Source organism: Equus caballus, chromosome 13 (genome assembly GCF_041296265.1).
Source record: "Equus caballus isolate H_3958 breed thoroughbred chromosome 13, TB-T2T, whole genome shotgun sequence".
Classification (NCBI taxonomy): domain Eukaryota; kingdom Metazoa; phylum Chordata; class Mammalia; order Perissodactyla; family Equidae; genus Equus; species Equus caballus.
The window spans coordinates 12,518,413-12,537,981 of record NC_091696.1 but is presented as its reverse complement, the minus strand read 5'-3'; the positions used below and the strand labels follow the sequence as shown (position 1 = coordinate 12,537,981).

The 19,569-nt window shown below is 49.4% G+C and overlaps 1 protein-coding gene and 1 long non-coding RNA gene across 4 annotated transcripts; both read left to right on the top strand.

Annotated features, from left to right (window-relative positions):
• The first annotated feature begins 589 nt into the window (after positions 1–589).
• On the top strand, positions 590–8,237 carry TBL2 (transducin beta like 2). Of its 3 annotated transcripts, none has more exons than XM_001504496.5 (7): positions 590–873; positions 2,271–2,401; positions 2,653–2,837; positions 3,315–3,466; positions 3,808–3,934; positions 4,304–4,456; positions 4,690–8,237. In XM_001504496.5, exons 1-7 carry the CDS (start codon positions 744–746, stop codon positions 5,150–5,152), a joined length of 1,341 nt encoding a protein of 446 aa, XP_001504546.1. In that variant the 5' UTR covers positions 590–743; the 3' UTR covers positions 5,153–8,237. The 3 variants fall into 3 exon arrangements, with proteins under 3 accessions (XP_001504546.1, XP_070086928.1, XP_070086929.1); XM_070230827.1 differs by having other exon boundaries at positions 712–1,145; XM_070230828.1 differs by lacking the exon at positions 590–873 and adding an exon at positions 877–1,284.
• Positions 8,238–10,796: 2,559 nt separating this feature from the next.
• Positions 10,797–16,659, top strand: LOC138916985 (uncharacterized). The gene is made up of 3 exons (XR_011424280.1): positions 10,797–10,999; positions 12,715–12,835; positions 16,370–16,659. It is a non-coding gene; the product is annotated as an uncharacterized lncRNA (long non-coding RNA).
• The last annotated feature ends 2,910 nt before the right edge of the window (positions 16,660–19,569 follow it).

The following is a 19,569-nucleotide window of genomic DNA, read 5'->3' as shown; positions in this document are numbered from 1 at the left end:
TTGCCCTGTCTTGCCCTGTAATAACCGGCGGGGGCTCCTCTCTGGTTGCGGGAGTGAGCCGGCACTCAAGGCCCTCCAGACCCTTCCAATCTTATCTGCGGCTGTTTATTTTGCTGTGCCCCGATTCCCCACCGTGTCTCTCCATCTCAGGTCTTTGCGGAGAGAGTCCCGCGCTCGAGCCCAGGACTACCCTTTCCCTCTCCATTAACTGTAAAAGCCCCGGAGTTTCCCGTTAAAGAGAGTAATAACGCCGCCTTGCCTCCCTGAAAGGATCCAGTCTGTGACGGCTGCAACAACGCCTTTAATAAACGATTATCAGTAACTTGTTCAAGGGAAAGCCTGAGCGGGGCCTGCACATCTTCGCCCCAGCCCTCGGCGACAACAAGGCCTCAGCAGCCAGGCCCCTCTAACGAGCAGGCCCCGCCCCCGAGACGCTCCAACGGCCAGGCCCCGCCCCCGAGGCGCTCCTAAGGCCAGGCCCCGCCCCCGAGACCCTCCTAAGGTCAGGCCCCGCCCCCGAGACGCTCCAACGGCCAGGCCCCGCCCCCGAGGCGCTCCTAAGGCCGGGCCCCGCCCCCGAGACCCTCCTAAGGTCAGGCCCCGCCCCCGAGACGCTTCAACGGCCAGGCCCCGCCCCCGAGACGCTCCAACGGCCAGGCCTCGCCCCGCGTGCGTGCGCGGCCCCGCGGAGGCGTGCAGGCGCCCGCGTAGGCAGAGGCTGAGGTGGCAGAGGCCCCGCCAACATGGAGCTGCCGCAGATCCCGGAGCTGATGGGGCTGTCGCTCTTGCTCGGGTTGCTGGCCCTGATGGCGACGGCCGCGGTAGCGCGGGGTTGGCTGCGCGCGGAGGAGGAGACATGCGGCGGGTCGGCGGGTCAGTGGGGCGGGGGCGGGGAGGGGCCGCCGCGGGGACCGCGCTCCCGCCTCCGGGGTGGTCCGACCTGCGAGGGTGCCGGGGACCGCTCAGTTTCTCCTCGGGTGAAAGGAGCTTCGCTTCCCGGGACGACGTGCCGCCTCGCGGGCTGGTCGCGCGCCGTCCGGAGGCCCAGTGGGAAGCGGCGTCCCGCGCTGCCGCTGTCGGTGGCCGAGCCCCGGCCTCTGCCCGGGCCCTGCGAGGGCCCTGCGAACTCGCAAGCGCACTGCTAGGTCGTTACTTCATGAAAAAGGGGGGCGTTCATTCATGGGCGCTCGGACTAGCTCCCCGACATGCGGCCACCTCCGTGGGCTTTGAGGTCTTTTCCTTTAGGGAGTCCACTGTCGGGGAAGGAGAGGAGCATCTGAAAGTGTAAGGGAAAGGTAGAGCGTAAGAGGGTTCATAGAAGAGGTCAGTACCTGAAACGGGAAACCCAACGGTGGCAGGTCAGGAAATCTTCACTAAGAGTCGGGAACATGTGAGATGGGGTCCTGAGGAAGGATGTGTGGGAGTTTCCCCGGAGGCCGAGGAGGGAAGAACGCTGCTGGCAGGGAAGGCAGGGAGCCCTGAGACAGCACGTGGTGTGACCCCAGGGTGAGAGCAGAGGAGGGAGCTCAGCAGAGAGGGCTGGACAGGTAGGCAGAGGGCAGGTTGTGGCCATCTTTATGTGGGGGGCGCAGGAGTTGTTTTCCTGTAGGAATTGGGGAGCATCTGCAGCCATCTAACACATGCCGACTTTGTGCCTGGCCTGATTCTCACTTAAGTGAGCTATCTTATGCAAAAGTGACAGGCACTATTCCTGGCACAGGCTAGGTGCTCAACATGTTGACTACCTCTTGGTCCTGAATTCTCTGGGATTCCTTTGAGCCTTGAATACTTGTGCTGGTACTCTGCTTGTCATTTTTGTGTATATTATCTCATTCAATTCTCCCAACTTCTCTTTAAGGAAACCAAGACCCAGAGCAATTAAGTAACTTACGCATGGCCAGGGCCACCAGATTGGGTTGTGCACATTATTCCCTACGTAGGGATGACTGGCCAAGGATCTCTACTCCCCTGGCCATGCCATGTACCCACTGAGCTGCCCCAGCCCAGACATGCTGCCTTTTCTAGTGTGCATCAAGGTTCTATATGGACTAACAGCATGCAGCTTCCTTAGGATCACTCAGTGGTAGAGACACAATCCAAGCCCAGGTCTGATTCCAAAGCCTCTGTTTTTGCCCACATCACTGTCTTCTCGAGGATGGGCCACATCTTGTCATTTCTTGCTGCTCCACTCAATGCCTGGCCAATCAAAGGTGATCAGTAAATGCTTGTTGATTGAGTGAATGGATGGTTGACATGGCCTTTCTTTATAGGCCAAAAAGCAAATGGACTTCCCCTTGACAAGTCCTCGAGATCCAAGAAGCAGAAACAGCATCAGCGAATTCGCAAGGAGAAACCTCAACAACACAACTTCACCCATCGCCTCTTGGCTGCGGCACTGAAGGTACATGGGTACCCATGCACAAACACTCACACCCCTGCAGACTTTTCCTTTGTAGCATTCTGTGCATGTTACAGACCCCTCTGCTTCTGACCAAAATCAGTGGGGATGCCTCATACTGTCTCTTCTCATCACATCCCATCAGCAGCTTGCTGTTAATCCAGGCAGCAGGGTCCCAGAGTCATGGCTGCAGGTTGGGCTTCCCCATCTAGCCAAGGGGTCCCTGTTCACACTTCCTGCAACCCCTCCCCTAGAGCCACAGTGGGAACATATCTTGCATGGACTTTAGCAGCAATGGCAAGTACCTGGCCACCTGTGCAGATGACCGCACTGTCCGCATCTGGAGCACCAAGGACTTCCTGCAGCGGGAGCACCGTAGCATGAGAGCCAATGTGGAGCTGGACCATGCCACTTTGGTGCGCTTCAGCCCTGACTGCAGGTGGGACAGGATGGAGCCTCAGGTTTGCCTGCAGAAGCCCAGCTCCAGGCTTATGTCTTTCCCATTCCTGGTTTGGGATAGTGAGTGGGGGTACCCAGAGTCTCCCTTGGAGTGGCAGAAAGAGAGCATCCAGATGGCCTAAGCACTGCCCGGGGCTTCCTGAAGGGCTAAGCAGCTACACAGCAAGGAAGCAGAGAAGGAAAGATCTGTTCCCACCTGGGAAGTACCAAAGTCTGGGTCCCAGATTAGTCTTGGGAGCCATAATGGTTTTCTAAACCCTAGAGAGAAACCAAAGGAGCCAAAGCTATGAGAACTATCTTCTGATAGTTCTAAGAGATTTTGAACCCAGGGGTTAAGTTCTGAGGTTGGACTGTAAGGCGTGAAGGGAGGTTTGGTTTTCCTCAGAGCCTTGCATAGGCCCTGGCACACACAGGCCTCCGTGTCCAAATGAGTGACTTGTCCGCTCCCTGTCCCTAGAGCCTTCATTGTCTGGCTGGCCAATGGAGACACCCTCCGTGTCTTCAAGATGACCAAGCGAGAGGATGGGGGCTATACCTTCACGGCCACCCCAGAGGACTTTCCTAAAAAGCACAAGGCACCCATCATCAACATCGCCATTGCTGACACAGGTGAGAGGCATTGAGAGGGTGCAGCTCGCCCAAGGCAAGAGAGAACTGCCTCAGTTATATTTGCTGAATGAGTTCATGCTGCCTGAGAGTTATGCCTAGCCTCAGTATGGCAAAGGGGGTCTGCCTCTGGGCTCCCCTGGAGTCCTAGGAGCCACAGCAAGTCCCCAGGGGAAGCAGGTAAGAGCCACAGTCTTCAGCAAAGTCCTCATCTGTGGTGACCCTTGGCCTTGGAGGGGAGCATGCATACTTTGGACAGCAGAGGCCTTCATAAGCGTCTCCTTGGAGAATGACAGTTGGTCAGGTCATTGACCTCAGCTCCTGTCACTCCCCTCCCCACTCAGGGAAGTTCATCATGACTGCTTCCAGTGACACGACTATCCTCATCTGGAATCTGAAAGGTCAAGTGTTGTCTACCATCAACACCAACCAGATGAACAATATACATGCTGCTATATCCCCTTGTAGCAGGTGAGGAAGGAGAGATTTGGCATCTGGGACGGGCGAAGGTTGGGGCTGGGGGCCAGAGGCAGAGCGGAGAGCTAGCTTCATGTAGTGGAAAGAGCATATAATGTGCAATCGGGACACCTGGGTTCAAGTCCTTAGTCTCTATTTCTTCATCTGTTGTTTTTAAAAGGTTGGGCTGGGGGCTTGGGGGTACTGCGTATCTTATAGCATGGCTGTGAGGATGAACTGAGGTTGTGTATAAAAGCACTTTTAAAAGATACAGTGTCATTTAGATATAAGATTATTAACTTTCTCAGGAAAGAGGTTTAGTGGGTTTGCAGGAACAAGCTGCCTTTAAAATTAAGTTTCAAAGGAACCTGGGTTGTATGGCAGGTTTGTGGCCTCATGTGGCTTCACTCCGGATGTAAAAGTTTGGGAAGTCTGCTTTGGCAAAAAAGGGGACTTCCAAGAGGTTGTGCGAGCTTTTGAACTGAAAGGCCACTCAGCAGCTGTCCTCTTCTTCGCTTTCTCCAATGATTCCCGGAGGTGAGTGAATCCTCTCTGACTTCTTACCTGATTCCTGGCCCTCAGCCCCTCTTGGCACCCTGGGTCCTTCTGCCTGTCTCTTTGGCAGCTCTGAAGTGGGTGGGGTGGCCAGCCCTCGGCAGGAAGTAGACACAGCAGTGGAGCTGGCTTCCTAGCTGGAGCCCCTAGTGCTGTCCCAGCACCCTCCCTTCCAGGGTGTATTGGGCCTAGAGCCATGATTTTCCACGCTGCAGGATGGCCTCTGTCTCCAAGGATGGCACATGGAAACTGTGGGACACAGACGTGGAATACAAGAAGCAGCAGGACCCCTACTTGCTGAGGACAGGCCGCTTTGAAGAGGCAAGCACCATGCCATGCCGCCTGGCACTGTCCCCTGACGCCCAGGTCTTGGCCTTGGCCAGTGGCAGCAGTATTCATCTCTACAACACCCGGCGGGGTGAGGAGGAGGAGCACTTTGAGCAGGTCCATGGGGAGTGCGTCGCTGGCCTGTCCTTTGACGTCACTGGCCGGCTCCTGGCCTCCTGTGGGGACCGGGCAGTGCGGCTCTTCCACAACACCCCCGGCCACCGGGCGGTGGTGGAGGAAATGCAGGGCCTCCTGAAGCGGGCGTCCAACGAGAGCACCCGCCAGAGGCTGCAGCAGCAGCTGAGCCAGGCCCAAGAGGCCCTGAAGAGCCTGGGTGTCTTGAAGAAATGACTCTGGGAGGGTGTGGCAGGAAGGATCTTGCCTGCTGCCACTTTTCTTCCCAGGTGCTCCCCAACTGGAAACCTTTTGAAAAGAGTATCCTGATTTTCTTAATGGTGGCCCCTCTCTCCTTTTTCCCGTTGAAACTGTTCTTGCCTACTTAGATCTCTCTTCTTGCTGGTTGTGACTCCTGGCCTTGCTAGACCTCCCAGGCTAATGACCAAGGTGCTTCTTTTTGTCCCGGGCCCAAGAGGTGGAATCTGTCTTCACCAGGCGCTGAGGAGAGTGGTACGTAGAAGAGAGAGAGAATGTGGTCTCTGACCTTGTGGCAACACACACCCTGGTACCCAAAGAAGTTTGTAGTAGTGGAGGCAAACCATAAGGAACACTTGAGTACTGACCAGCGCTTCTGCAGGGATGGGAACTGGGCTATCTTCCAATTACAGGACTGCGGGATAGTGTCAGGGAAAGGCTAGACTTAAGCCAGGCAAAGCTCCTAACTCCATCACAAAGTAATTAAGGGATTTCATTCAGTGCCTCAGTTTTCTTATTTGTAAAATGGAGAATAATCCTCTCTTGACCTCCTTACAAAGATGTTATCAGGGTAAGAGAGTATACAGTCCCTAGATCTGGAAGACAAGTGGAAAAGAGTAGTAATACATGTTATCCGTTGTCCACTATCATTTATTAACTACTGGGTGAAAATGGGTCTCACACAGTGTAGTTTGAAACTAAATTAGAAACACATGCCTTGAGAAGGTGAAGTTTCTGGAACTTGATCATGCATTTCGTATCTGGTTCTGCTTTAAGTTGTGTGGAGCAATCATAGAACCTGAAGATGGGGCTGCTCTCTTCCAAGAGTTATATCCTGTCTTCAGCTCCTCAAACATTTGAGTGCCTGTTCTGTGCCCATGACTGCACTAGGCACCGGAGAGTGATATGAAGAAGACGTGATCTCTACCATCAGAGGTGGCTGGTGGGAGAGAGGGACACGTGTCTGTTAAGTGATTTCTCTTCACTTACTCATAGCTGTAGAAGGCTGTCGCCAAAGTCAGGGCAAGGGAGGGGTCTAAATCAGGACAGAGGCAATGGGTTTGAAGTTGAAGGGACAGGTTTGATAAGAGATTAGGTATTTAGAAGTCTGAACTTCTGGATATGAGGACTGCTTGGATGTGGGAGGTGAAGGAAATGAGGGATCTAGGAAGACTTGATTGAGTCTAGGCAAAATTTAGTCATCCAAAATCAAATTCTTATTCCCTCTCCCTAAAACTGGGACTTCTCCTAGTTGCCTCCAACTCATAAATTGTGGTTTGAACAAGCCACAACCTTGGAGTTCTCCTTAATTACTCCCTTTTCATTACTCCCTCCGCCCCACTGCCACTACTACTGTCCACCCCATCAGAAAATTCTTCTGGTTATAGTCCAGATTATATCCTGAATCTGCTACTTCTCTCCATCTCTCTGTTACCAGCCTGGTCCTAGCCACTAGCACCTACTGGGTTGCTATAACATAGCTTCTTGGGCTCTCTGCTTCCTCTCGTGCCTCATTAAATCACTTTTCTACATAGCAGAGTGACCATTTGAAAATATAAATCAGATTATAGTGGTCCCACACCCTTCAAAGGCTTCTCATCACACTTAGAATAAAATCCAAAATTCTCACCATGGCCTTCAAGGGCCGTGTAATCTGGCTTCTTCCTTACTCTGTAATCTTGTTACTGCTCTCCCAGCCACCCCAACCTTGCTGTTCCTCAACCAAGCCAAGTTATTTCCAGCCTCAAGGGGGACTTGTGCCCATGCTGTTCCCTCTGCCTGGAAGCATTTTGCTTTTAGGTTGGCAGACTTGTTGTGCATGTCATAATTCAGTTCTCAGTTTCAGTTAGACTTCAGAGAGGCCCTCCCTGACCACCCAGTCTGAAGTAGCCCTTTCCACCAATCATATCACATCCATCACGTTAGCTTGCTTTATTTATTTTGTACTACTTAATGCTAGCTGAAATGATCTTGTTTGGATATTTGTTTGCTTCAGGGGTTTCAGCTTAAATGCTGTGGATATCAAGTGGGTAATGTAAATGCATGAATTGGGCCACAGTTGTCCGATATAAGACAGTAGGAAATGGGACTGAAGTGATCTCTGGGGGTGCATGTGTCCTGGGTAAGGGGCAGGAGTGGCCGCTACTTACTATTAAGGAATCCCGCACAAGTTGCCAGTTGAGAGAAGCTAGGAGTTGGCAATTATAAAAGGAAAAAATTAAGCACCGTGTTGACCAAACAACACTAATGTGGGCCAGATGCAGCCCACCAGTCTCTCCTTGGCGGCTTCTGGATTGTTCATTAACCCACTGGAAGGTGAGCTCCATAAGAATAGAATGCTTGTCTGTCTGACTTGCTCCGTATCCCAAGCACAGTACCTGGGACAGAGTAAGCACTCAGTAAGTGTTGAACTCAAACCAGGGGCAGCCGACAGACGTTTCAGTGCCCTCTGTGTATCCTCCCACTCCCGGTTTGCACTGTGGTTTTATGTTCCTGGTAAGAGGCTTCTGATTGGTAATGCTATGTGTATGGCTCCTGGTGAATATTTGCTTTCTGGTTGTCGGATTATGAGACTCAAACACTTCTTTGCCTATCTGCTTGGCTCTGGCTTTACTCTCACTGTAGATCCAGGAGAGCAAGTGCCCAGAGAAGGTTGAGTTACTGGAGTCAGAAGTGTTCAGTTTCAGTTTCAGCTGGGTCATTACTCGCTTGAGACCTTGAGCAGATCACTTGACCTCTCTGAGTTTGCTTCCTCAACTGTAAAATGGGAATAAATCCTGCCCTGTGTACCTTGCGGGGCTGTGAGTTTCTAATGAGCTCAGTGAAAGCACTACAGAGAAGTCATTATGGAGACTTCCTGAGGACAGAGCTCCTCTCACTAAAGACGAGGCTGCTGCTCTTGTAAGCAAGGAGAAGGCACCTGGGTATTAACATAGAGCTGAGGCTGCCGTAGATTTTGATCAGAAATCCTTGTGAGTGAAGGCAGCATTAATATTTTAATATTACTGTTTCAACGTCTGTGGATTTGAAATTTTTCAAAATAAAAGTTGAGAAATATTAAAAATGGCGGTATATAGCCTATTTTTACCAGTCATCAAAAATAGAAAAAATAGGGTCCCGCCTGGTGGCACAGTGGTTAAGTTTGCATGTTCTGCTTCGGCAGCCCACGGTTAACTGGTTCGAATCCCAGGTATGGACGTATACAGCACTTGTCAAGCCATGCTGTGGTAGGAGTCCCACATATAAAGTAGAGGAAGGTGGGCATGGATGTTAGCTCAGGGCCAGTCTTCCTCAGCAAAAAGAGGAGGATTGGCAGTGGATGTTAGCTCAGGGCTAATCTTCCTCAAAAAAAAAAAAAAAAGGAAAGAAAAGAAAAAATAGGGGCTGGCCTGGTGGCATAGTGGTTGTTTGGCAGGCTCCACTTCAGTGGCCCGGGATTGGCAGGTTCATATCCCAGACATGGACCTACATACTGCTCATCAAGCCATGCTTTGGCAGCGTCCCACATACAAAAAATAGAGGAAGATTGGCACAGATGTTAGCTCAGGGACAATCTTCCTCAAGCAAAAAGAGGAACATTGGCAACAGATGTTAGCTGAGGGCCAATCTTCCTTACTAAAAAAAGAAAGAAAATATAAGCCATGAAAGTACATTTAGAGACCTATTGATAGTCAGTTTCCATCAAGGTAATAAGAATATCGTATGTAAAAGATTGTTCTATAATGGGAAATTATAGGAGGTAAGTAGGAAGGAAGCACATAGTACTGTGATGAGTTATCAGTGATGGTAGGTTATTTCATATAGCATTAGATAGACCCAACATTGCCCCAAATTAGCCACATGTCTAGAAACTTAACAATTTGGAGATTCATATACTCCTCCACAAAATTCCAGAAATATAGGCCTTCCAGTGAGCATGGCTTGGTTTCAGCACACAGCTCTTAAGACTGAGTCCCACTGATGGGCACTAGTTGGCAGTGCAGAGCCAGCCACAGCTGCTGAAAGCATGATTCATACAAACCTCTGAATGTCTTCTGAGATTGTGACTGCATTTCCAAATCTTCATTTCTTCAAGCTTCCAGCTCTGATTCAGAATTCAGGGCACTTGGAAAATAAGTGCAGTTTCCACTTGCTTTCTATTCAGTATCCATCCTCCAGTTTGAGTCCATTTGGATTTTCTTGATCACATTAATAGCAGCCAACATTGAGTGCTGAGTGTTTATTTAATCCCTACCAATTCACTGGTGTCTCTGCCTCAGCCATTCTCCCAGTAACCACATCTTTGTTTTTATTTGGTGAACTACACTTCCCCAACTCTTAATCCATGTGATGTAAAGAGGATAGACCCAGACCCTCCTGGACATTCAATCAGCAGATCCCTGGACTTTCCTAGGACTTTAGGAAAGTGAAAATCTCTTTAATTTTCTGCTGGGATTGCTTAGTAAGTAGGATGTAAGCTTGTTACTATGTGCGGTCTTGCCTGAAAATGAAGCCAACATGGGAAAGCAGGGCCAGAGATGTAAAGAGACTACTTGCTAAGGATGCTGTTTACACTGCTGGATCCAGACACTCCTGAGGTTTCCACCATTGGACTTGTCAGTTATAAGAGCCAATGAATTCCTGTTTCTGATTAAGTCCATTTGCATTGGGATATTCCTGCAACCGAAAGAACCTTAACATCAGTATTATTAGAGAGTCCAAGTAAATGGCCCAAGGCACATAACCAATAACCGGCATGCCCAGATATTTAGGTTTATGCCTATCTGGTGCTAAAGCACATGCCTTTAACCACTAGGCCCATCTCTGACATTTGTAAAGCCAGAGGCAAGACTACAGATGGAGGCCCACATGCCATGTCTTGATATTTAAAAGTTATAAATCAAGCTGAGCTCAAATGTGTTCTACCCTCCTATCTTGACAGAACATCCAGGAAGGCCAAGTTCGAATTTAGAATTCTCAGACTCAGGTCTGTGCCACAATACGGTGTCAAAGCAGGCCATCCCATGGCTCCACTTCTCTTCCCTCCTCATTCTTTCCCACATTGCGAGGGACACTCCAGCCCACACCTCCAAGTGCCATCACATCCTTGCAAACCACCACCCTTTGGCTGCCCACGACTCGGGCCTTAGGGTGTGCACCATGGTGGCATCACCTCTGTGAGAATGGACCTAGGGAGAGGCTCATAGAGGCTCTGGAAGCAGGTTTGAATCTGGACAGGGATTCCAGGGTCGTGGGTACCTGGACTGTGGTCTGGTGGGTGAGGTGGGGACACAAGCTCTGGGTGTCACATTTCCTTGGTCCTGCAAACTCTGTGCCTCATGGAAAGAGGCATGGCAGGAGAAGGGCCAGGACAGCTCTCTCCAGAAGTCCTCTTCCCACGTGGAGCCCTGTCAACCTCTCTGTTAACCACACTTCATCTTTTCCCTGCAGTTTCAAGTGCAGTATACTGAGCTCTTCTTAACACATCCAAAATTAAACACAGTATTTTATTGTGAGTTCCTGGGGGTTTGGCCAGGTTGTCTCAGAGCTCTTCTGAAAGTTCTGGATATGTGGGAGCAGCCTTGTATATTTCCTTAACCAGTATCTGGGTCCTGATTCTTGGCTCTCCATTCTCGCCTTCAAGTTCTTCCGAGTATGCCAGAGACCAGCTGCAGCCAGGGTACCATGCAGAAACCGTTCACACTGTGGTCATTCCTGCATCGCATCCCGGGATCCATCTGACACGTTAGGAAGGAAGCCATGGGAGCTGAGCTCGCCAGCTTTCTCTCTGACACGCTGATAGAGCTTTTCCTCCTGCCTTCCTCGTAGATGTCCTCTCTGCAGCAAGTGAGCTCAGCCTTTTCATGCTTAAATGTCTCAGACTGCTTACTGGCTGGTAGTGTATGCCAGCTAATCGAGTGGGAGGTTTTTTGTTTGTTTTTGTAAAAATCTCAAACTTCTTATGGAAGACCCTATTTTATACTCTAATCTTCTGCTTTACTTTCTTTTCTTCTTTAATGGCACCTTTCTCCCACAGCTCAAACAGAGTTGATAATAGTGGCTAACACGGAGCACTCATTATCATGCAGACACTGTTCCCAGTGCTGTCCTGATAATAACTCGTTTCATCCAGCATTTCCATGAGATAGTTATGTTATAATTTCCATATCACAGATCAGGAACCAACAGCATTGCCCAGGTCACTTCTTAAGAGGCGTGTGGCTGAGCTGAGATTCAAACCCATAGAGTCTGGGTCTATGTTCTTAACGGTCCTTAAGCTGTGGCAGGTGCCACAATCACCTGGGACCTGGGTATTGCTACAAGGGTACAGGTCCTGTCCTGCCTCAACAGGCCCAGGCCTCTGTGGCCTTTATTAGCTCTCAGGTGATTCTGATGCCCAAGTCTGGGAACCACTGCACTGAGCTGTTCAGCCTTGATTTTGAATATTATCCACACGCCACTGCCCTGTCTGAGGCTGTGTTCCTATTCCTACGGGTGAGTGTTTTCTTGCTTGTGCCCAGGAGAGGAGAAACTGCAGGTGAGCCATCCAAGGAGCCTCTAGCGGGCTGTTCCACTCCCTGCTCAGCACCGAGAAATCCCCCGACGCTTGTCCCTGGTCACACGGGCCATCACCTTGGCTCTTTCAGGAGTCCCTCTTTGGAAACTGCCTTTCCCCCATTACCGCAGACTTACTTAACGGCTCCTCAGCGCTTTCACGAGCCTTAGCATTCCTCCATCGCTACCCCACGTTGTACTGTCATTTATCTGTGCTACAGTTCTCTGGAGGGCAGGTGGCATGTCTGACTAATTTCAGTATCCTCACAGCCTGATAGAGGGCCAATCAGTCAAAGAAAAGAACTTCCGCCTCCCTGGAACCTTCCCCAGTTACGCCGGGCCTCATGATCCCTGGGTGCCCACTTGGGTGCTTGTTCTGGATACCTCCCTTCTGAAGCGCCCATTTCCAACACCTGATGCAAGGGCAGCAGGCCTTTACCAGCCTGTGGTTTCGGGCACATCCTTTAAACTCCCAGAACCTGAGGCTGCTGTAAGATGAGGGTCAGAAACAGACTTGACTTGTAGGTTTTTAAACCACACAATACACAGATTAAGATGGCCTTCCCATCCTAACAGGGGGCTCTTCTGTCCCAGGGACTCTTCCCTTCCTTCTCCCTGCCTCAGGCTGACTACTTTCCCAGGGGCAGCAGGGTCTTCTCACCCCTGCACCCAACCCCTCAGGAGCATCAAGGACACCAGCTCCTTCATTTGCTGATCTTTCTCTAATTCTTGAAGCCCTGGATAATGTCTTGCATGTGGACATATTTTTATAATTACAGCTACCCCAGTAAAGTGTTTCAGAGACTAACATCTTGGGAAAAGGTGCATAAAGTTCTGTGTCTGTGTTGTCCATGTTTTCCACAATGAACGTGTACTTCTTTTATAAAATCAGTAAGATCATCACATGATATATGGAAAATCCTAATAATAACCTCTCGTGACATATATTTTCTCACTCACTTCATGGCTGCTCTAGTGAGGAAGCAATTATTACTCCCATATTGCAGATGGAAAAACTGAGGCTTGTTGAGGTTAAGTGGCAAGCAAGAATTCAACCCTGGGATGGAGTATAGAGTTGAAGCTTGTTTGTGGTGCTACCACACACCGCCTCTGACCTTGCATCCGGAGGTAAGTCCCTTGAGAGCAGGGACTTTATAGTCTTAGGAGTGTGTCTTGCTCCTCTCTCTATCCCTAGTGCACCCACACAAGTGAGCACACAGCACCACTGCGTATTTGTTGGTTAACATGATGAACGCGTATACTTACTGCTCAGCAGTGAATGAGCTCACTATGGCCACCACTTACCCCATCCACCATGCAACTGTGCTGCCAATAGAAATCATTCCATCACTTTCTGGGGTCTCTCCGTCCTCTGTGTTTACACACTGGAGCATGATCCTCCCAGCGACTGACAGCTGCTGAGTGAGATCATTAAGGCTTCAGAACTGAAACGCCAAACCCTGGGGTTGGAGGCTACAGTCACCTGAGTACCTTGAGGACTTCAGCTCACCTTCATCACAACCAGACGATTTGAACTCTGCACATGGGCAAGAAAAGGCAGCAGCTACCGAGAAGCCTTTGCAGCCGTGCAGTGGGGGTGGGGCAGGAGCATCTGCAGTTGCCAGACCCCTCAGACCTGTTTGCTCCCCTGGTCTCTCCAAGACTGCCTGGAATCCTTGCAACCCAGAATCATTGTCTCCCCATGTGGTGATTCTGGGGAATCAGCTGATGGAAGCAGAGGGCAGGGGGGCTGTTCCACATCAATGACAAAGCTTCCAGAGGCCATTGTGATGTTGCAAGATTCAACAGCCCACACCCTGGTGTTTGCTGACAGCATCATCTCTTTTCCCTCTGTCCAATAAGTGGTCCCCCTTCTCACTTTCTCTCAAGTCTTTCAGATCCAACTAATCAGATTTTTTTTCCCCTGAGGAAGATTTGCCCTGAGCTAACATCTGTGCCAATCTTTCTCTATTTTGTATGTGGGTCACCACCACAGCATGGCTGTCAATGAGTGGTATGGTTCCGTGCCTGGGAACCAAACTCTGGCCATTGAAGCAAAGCGCACCTAACTTAACCACCAGGCCACGGGGCCAGGCTTGGATCCAGCTAATCAATCAGATCTTAAATGAATGCTAAGTCCTCTGCCTTGGCATTAACAGTTTATAAAATGATGTTTAGTCTGAGACACAGGCATGCACACAAACCATCCCCATAGAGCCAGCAGGTTTGACAGCCCAGGTGTGTTTCAGAGGCTTTGGGAGCCCAGAGGCAGGAAAAATAGCAACCATAACAACAAACCCAAAATGAAAGAGGTGTTGATGATGTTGGAGGTAATGTTGATGACTGTAGTAGTCTCTGGTCCTTGAGTGCTTCTTTCATCCTAACAACGTGGCCTCTGCCCTGAATGTCTTTAAGCCTTTTGTGATCTGGAGCCCAGGGCAAACATGAACTTCCTGATGTGCTGCATCCCAAGTTTCCCCAACCCCATGTTCATTCACTGGGAGTGGTAGTGATGCAGGCTCAGTGAGCTGAGCAGTCGAAAGAAAGATTTCTTGGACTCTCAAGGTCTGGCAGTAGTGCTCTTTTATTCAGAGAATAGCACGGAGCAGCATGGGGACAGGACCCATGGGCAGTAAAGAGCTGCAACATGGGGACAGGACCCATGGGTAGCAAGGAGCTGCAGCATGGAGACAGGACCCACGGGCAGTGAAGAGCTGCGATGGGTTGAGGGTTAGGGCTAAACTTATAAGGCATAGGTATGTGAGTTATTTCTTTACAAGACAAAGGGAAGATCATGTAAAAAAAAAAAAAAGTCGTTAAAATGGTATCAGAGCAGCTGGAGTCTGGTTATTGGGTGGCCCTATAACTTTGGATAAAAATCAGATCAGATCAAGTCAGGATGTCCTATGCTTCCCAGAAGATGATATAGATGAGTATGAAGGGCAGACATCTTGGGGTTCTCTTCCCGGGGCAGCCTTGATCCTCATCAGTAGGACTGCCAGGGACTTGCCCACTGTGGCAGAGATTGCTAGTTCTCATCAGTGTCCATGCTTCTCTTTCTCCTGGATACAAGCCTAGACTTGAGATTAGGAGAGGCCAGGTGCTGAGTCCTGGCATGTGTGCGGAAGTGGTCTGTTGAGTCTGGGACTGCTTCTAGAAACCCTCCTGTGGTTCTCCAGGCTCTCTCTTCTCTTCTCTGCCAGCTGGGAGCAGAGGATGCAGTGGAGATTGCTGAGGCTCTAGATGGACGAGCCAGCAGATGGAGGGAACCTGGGCCCCTGAATGACTAGGTGGAGCAGGTCCTCCCCGACCCCAGTGTTGTGTTGTGACCGCGAACAGGAAATAAATTTGCATTGTGTTAAAGCCATGGGATGTGTGGGAGTTAATCTAGCCTATCCTGACTAATACACTTAGTAGAGAACACCTCTTCATTTATCCTTGTGATGTGATTTATAAGAAGAAACACAGATTTTGGTCTTTGTCCATGGTTCCTGGCTCACAGGTCCCATACATATTGCCTGGTAATTTTCTAAGTGATTGGAGCAATAGGGGCAACTTTTGTTATAATATTTGGTTTCTGTTTGCTGCTCTAGAAATAGCTCCAAAGGTAAAATAAAGGTGAAATGGGTATTTTTTGTTATTCATAACGAGATGCTTTCAACCACACCTGAGTTTATGTTAATGAGGTGATTTTTGGAAAGCCCCCAGATAACCACAGGATGGGGGCTGGTTGCCAAGGGAACCAGCCACAGGATGAGAGGGTTGGAACTTTCAGCCCCACCCTACCCAACCTCCAGCTAGAGATTAAGGTAACCCTAATGGCCAATGATTTGCTTAGTCACGAATATGTAATGAAGCCTCCATAAAAATCCCAAAAGGAGTTTGGAGTGATTCTGGTTTGGTGAACATGTGGAGGTGCTGGGAGGGTGGTACACCCAGAAAGGGCATAGGACTTTGTGTCCCTTCCCTGACCCCTGCCCTGAGCATCTCTTCTATCTGGCTCTTCCTGAGTTGCATCTTTTTATAATAAACTGGTAATCTAGTAAGTAAACCGTTTTCTTGAGTTCTGTTTGCTGCTCTAGCAAATTAATCAAACCCAAGGAGGAAGTCATGGGATCCTCTGATTTATGGCCAGTCAGTCAGAAGTACAGTTGACAACCTCGACTTTCCATTGGCCTCTGAATCGAATGGGGACTGGTAGGGGTAGAGGCAGTTTTGTAGGACTGAGCCCTTAACCTGTGGCATCTGATGTGCTAACTCCAGGTAGAGAGTGTCAGAACCGAATTGAATTGTAGGACATCCCACTGTTGTTGGAGAGTTGGTTGGTGTGGGAAAACCCCACACATTTGATGATCAGAATTGAAAGCTCTAGAGGAAGAAATCAAAGTGTTTTTCCTAAACAACCCCTGAGTCTGGGGGACTGGAAATGGTGTGGCAGCCAGATTTCTATATATCTAAACCATGATCCCTAATACCTTACTCTACCCTGAAACTGAGAACGAAGAGGTTAAAAACTCTTCCCTGGGCTCGAAGAAGAGGACAAAAACTTTGAGTTAAGTTTTGCTAACCTCAGCCGTGCATATTCAGCAGCATCAACTGTTGTTTGAAACTAACCACGTCTTTCTGTCCGTCCTTAGTATAACAGCAAACTGTCTTTCCTAGAAAGTCAAGGTCCAGACATCAAGATTCAGCCTCACAAGGCCAAATGCAGGCTGAAGAGGAAAACTAACCAGAAAAACCCAGACAGTCAAGGAAAAGAAATTCAGTCTTCAAGGCCAAACACAGACTGGTGGGAAGATGACAACCAGCAAGGCCACATCCTCCCCCTTCCCTACCTAAAACCCCAGACAAAAAAGCCCTGCCTTTTTCCCCTCGAGGAGGAGGATCTGAGTTCTGACTCCCATGTCCTCATCTGGCTGCCTTTCTATAGTAAACCTCTTTCCTTGCCACAAGTCTGATGTTTCAGTTATTGGCCCTATTTTGCAGCAGGTAAAAGATCCTGTGTTTGGGTTCCCCACCCCAACTGTGATCGTGTTACTTACACCTTCTCTTCCAATTCAGGGGTACTTACTTTTGCTGCTGTACAGGCAGCTACAGCAGGGGAAAGACTTGAGTTCTATTTTGGCTCTGCCCCACACAGGTTATATGCAACCTTGTATAACTCATTAACCTTTCTGGTCTCAACTTGTTCAGCTGTTTCACAGTTCTTTATATCTAAGAGGCACTCAAGAAGTGTTGTTTTGTTTGATAAATTAACCAGAACTATATTGGGATTCCCTCAGTTTCAAGTGTCAGATACTTGACTCATCTTGTATTAAGCAAAGAAAAAGAGTTTGTTGGTTCATGTAATGAAAATTTTAGGTCTTCAGGCATGGCTAGATCTAGGCGCTCAACAGAGACCATCCGGAATCTGCCCATCTCCGTCTCTTAGCTCTGTTTTCCTGTGTGCTGACTTCACTATCAAGAAGGCTCTCCTCAGATGGTGATCAATATGGTTCAGTGGCTCCAGTCTTACAATCTTCCAGTTTAGCTGCTGGTGGAAAGAGAGTGACTCTTTCTAAAGACTTCCAGAAAAAGTCCTGCAGAGGACCCTGGTTAGTTCACATATCCATCCCTGAGCCGATGCTGTAACTGATGATATGCAGTGCTCTGACTGGCCAGACCTGAGCCACCTGTGTCCACCTGGGCCATCTGTGTCCATCTTGGAGGCAAAGGGCAGAGTCAGTCTCACCCAAACTCCAGGGACAGAGGTAGGGGAAGGTGGTTTTCCAACAAAGAAGAGAGAAGTTTGGCTACAGAGAGAGAGCTGCTGAGCAGTCAAAAGCATCAGATGACCACCACTCATAGCTACCTACATACATGTGACAAATGAAGGCTCTTGATGATCATTGTCAAAGACTCAGTGTGTGGACTCTGTTGAAGAAGCGTGCTCCCCTAGTACGTGGCTCGCCACACGTTAATTCAAAAGCCATCTTTTGCATAGTTTTTGCACCCCATACTCAGTGCTTGCCACTGGGAAGCAAAGATGGATGGATGGCATTCCTTCCATCCAGAAGGAGCCTGATCTAGCATCAGGAAATACAACAATAGCAGTAACATTGTGAATACTGATTATGGGGTAGGCAAGATTCGAAGTGCTTGATGCACATTAGGCTACTTAAACTTCGCCACACAGTTGGGTGGATCTTTCTGTTTCCGCCTTACAGATGGTGAGACTGAGAAACAAAGAGGTAAGGGACTTCCCCAAGGGGCAGAGTTAGGACATGAACTTGGCTCCAGCACTTGGGCTCTTACCCTCCTCTGCTCTGCAGCCTCCCAGCCATGCCTGTACCCAGAACATGGGCCAGAATGTGGTTACCTGCCATGGGTGAGGCACAGCCCTCTGCCCAGTATGGTACCTGGCACTCAGAAATGACAAAATGAGGACATCCAGGGTGTCATAGAGTATTATAGAACCCTCGGCTGGAGGGGCTTGGAAGTAGCAACAGGGCTGGGGAAGAAGAGAGAACAGGCTCAGTCAGAGGCAGGTGGGAAGCCGGCACACCCAGTGTCAGGAGGCGGGTAAGGAGAGCTCCCTCCTTCCCTTTTTTCTTTCTTTCCTTCCTGCCACAAATAGTTGCTGAGCACCTTCCATGGGCTGTGTGGAGTACACAAGATATTTCCTCCCTGTGGCTGTGGGGAGAAGGCAGGCCTGGCTGTACACACCTAGGTTACAAATAAAGGATATTTTTGCTGGTTTGGTTCTTGTGTAAGGCGAATATTTAAACAAATAGTGAAACCGGATCAGAGCTCCCTACTCAATCTTGCATACTCTTTCCAAGGAGGGCCCCAGCATTTGCTTGAAAACTGGGCTACACATAAGATCATCTTTTAAAAAAATACATTAAATGCATTTTCCCCGGGTATAGACAAATCTCTACAGTGTGGTAGCAGAATAATGCCCCCACCCCCAAAGACATCCACATTCTAATCCCCGGAGCCTGCTGTCTTAGGTCAGGTTTCCTGCGCTCTCAGTTCAGGCTGCCATAGCAAAGTACCATAACCGGCTGGCTTAAACAAGAGAAACTTATCTCTCATGGTTCTGGAGGATGGGAAGTCCAAGATCAAGGTGCTGGCAGATTTGGTGTCTGATGAGAGTTTGTTTGCTGGTTCATAGATGGTCATCTTCTTGTTGTGTCCTCACATGGGGCAGAAAGAGGGAGGGCGAGTTCCCTGGGGTCCCTTTTATAAGGGCACAAATACCATTCGTGGGGGCTCCACCCTCATGACCTAATTACCTCCCAAAAGGCCCACCTCCTAATTCCATCACACTGGGGTTTAGGATTTCAATGTATGAACTTTTGAGGGACACATTCAGTCCATCGCACATGCCAAAGGGGAGTTAAGATAGCAGATGGAATTAAGGCTGGTGATCAACTGGTTTTAAAATAGGGAGATTATCCTGGATTATCTGGGTGGGCCCAATGTAATCACAGGGACACAATGTCCCTAAAAGTGGAAGAGAGAGGCAAAAGAGAGAATAGGAGAGATGACAGTGTGAGGAGGACTCCACCTGATGCTGCTGGCCTTGAAAATGGAGGCAGGAGCCGTGAACCAGGGAAAGTGGGCAGCTCCTAGAGGCTAGAAAAGGAAAAGAAAGAGATTCTCCCCTAGAGCCTCTGGGAAGGACTGCACCTTGATCTTAGCCCAGCGCCGTCTGAGTCAGGCTTCTGATCTACAGGATAATACACTCATGCTGTTGAAGCCACGAGGTTTGTTGGAATTTGTCACAGCAGCAACAAAAAACATATACAATGATATAGTACATAAAATATAGAAATTCAGGGGCCGGCCCGTGGCCGAGTGATTAAGTTTGCGTGCTC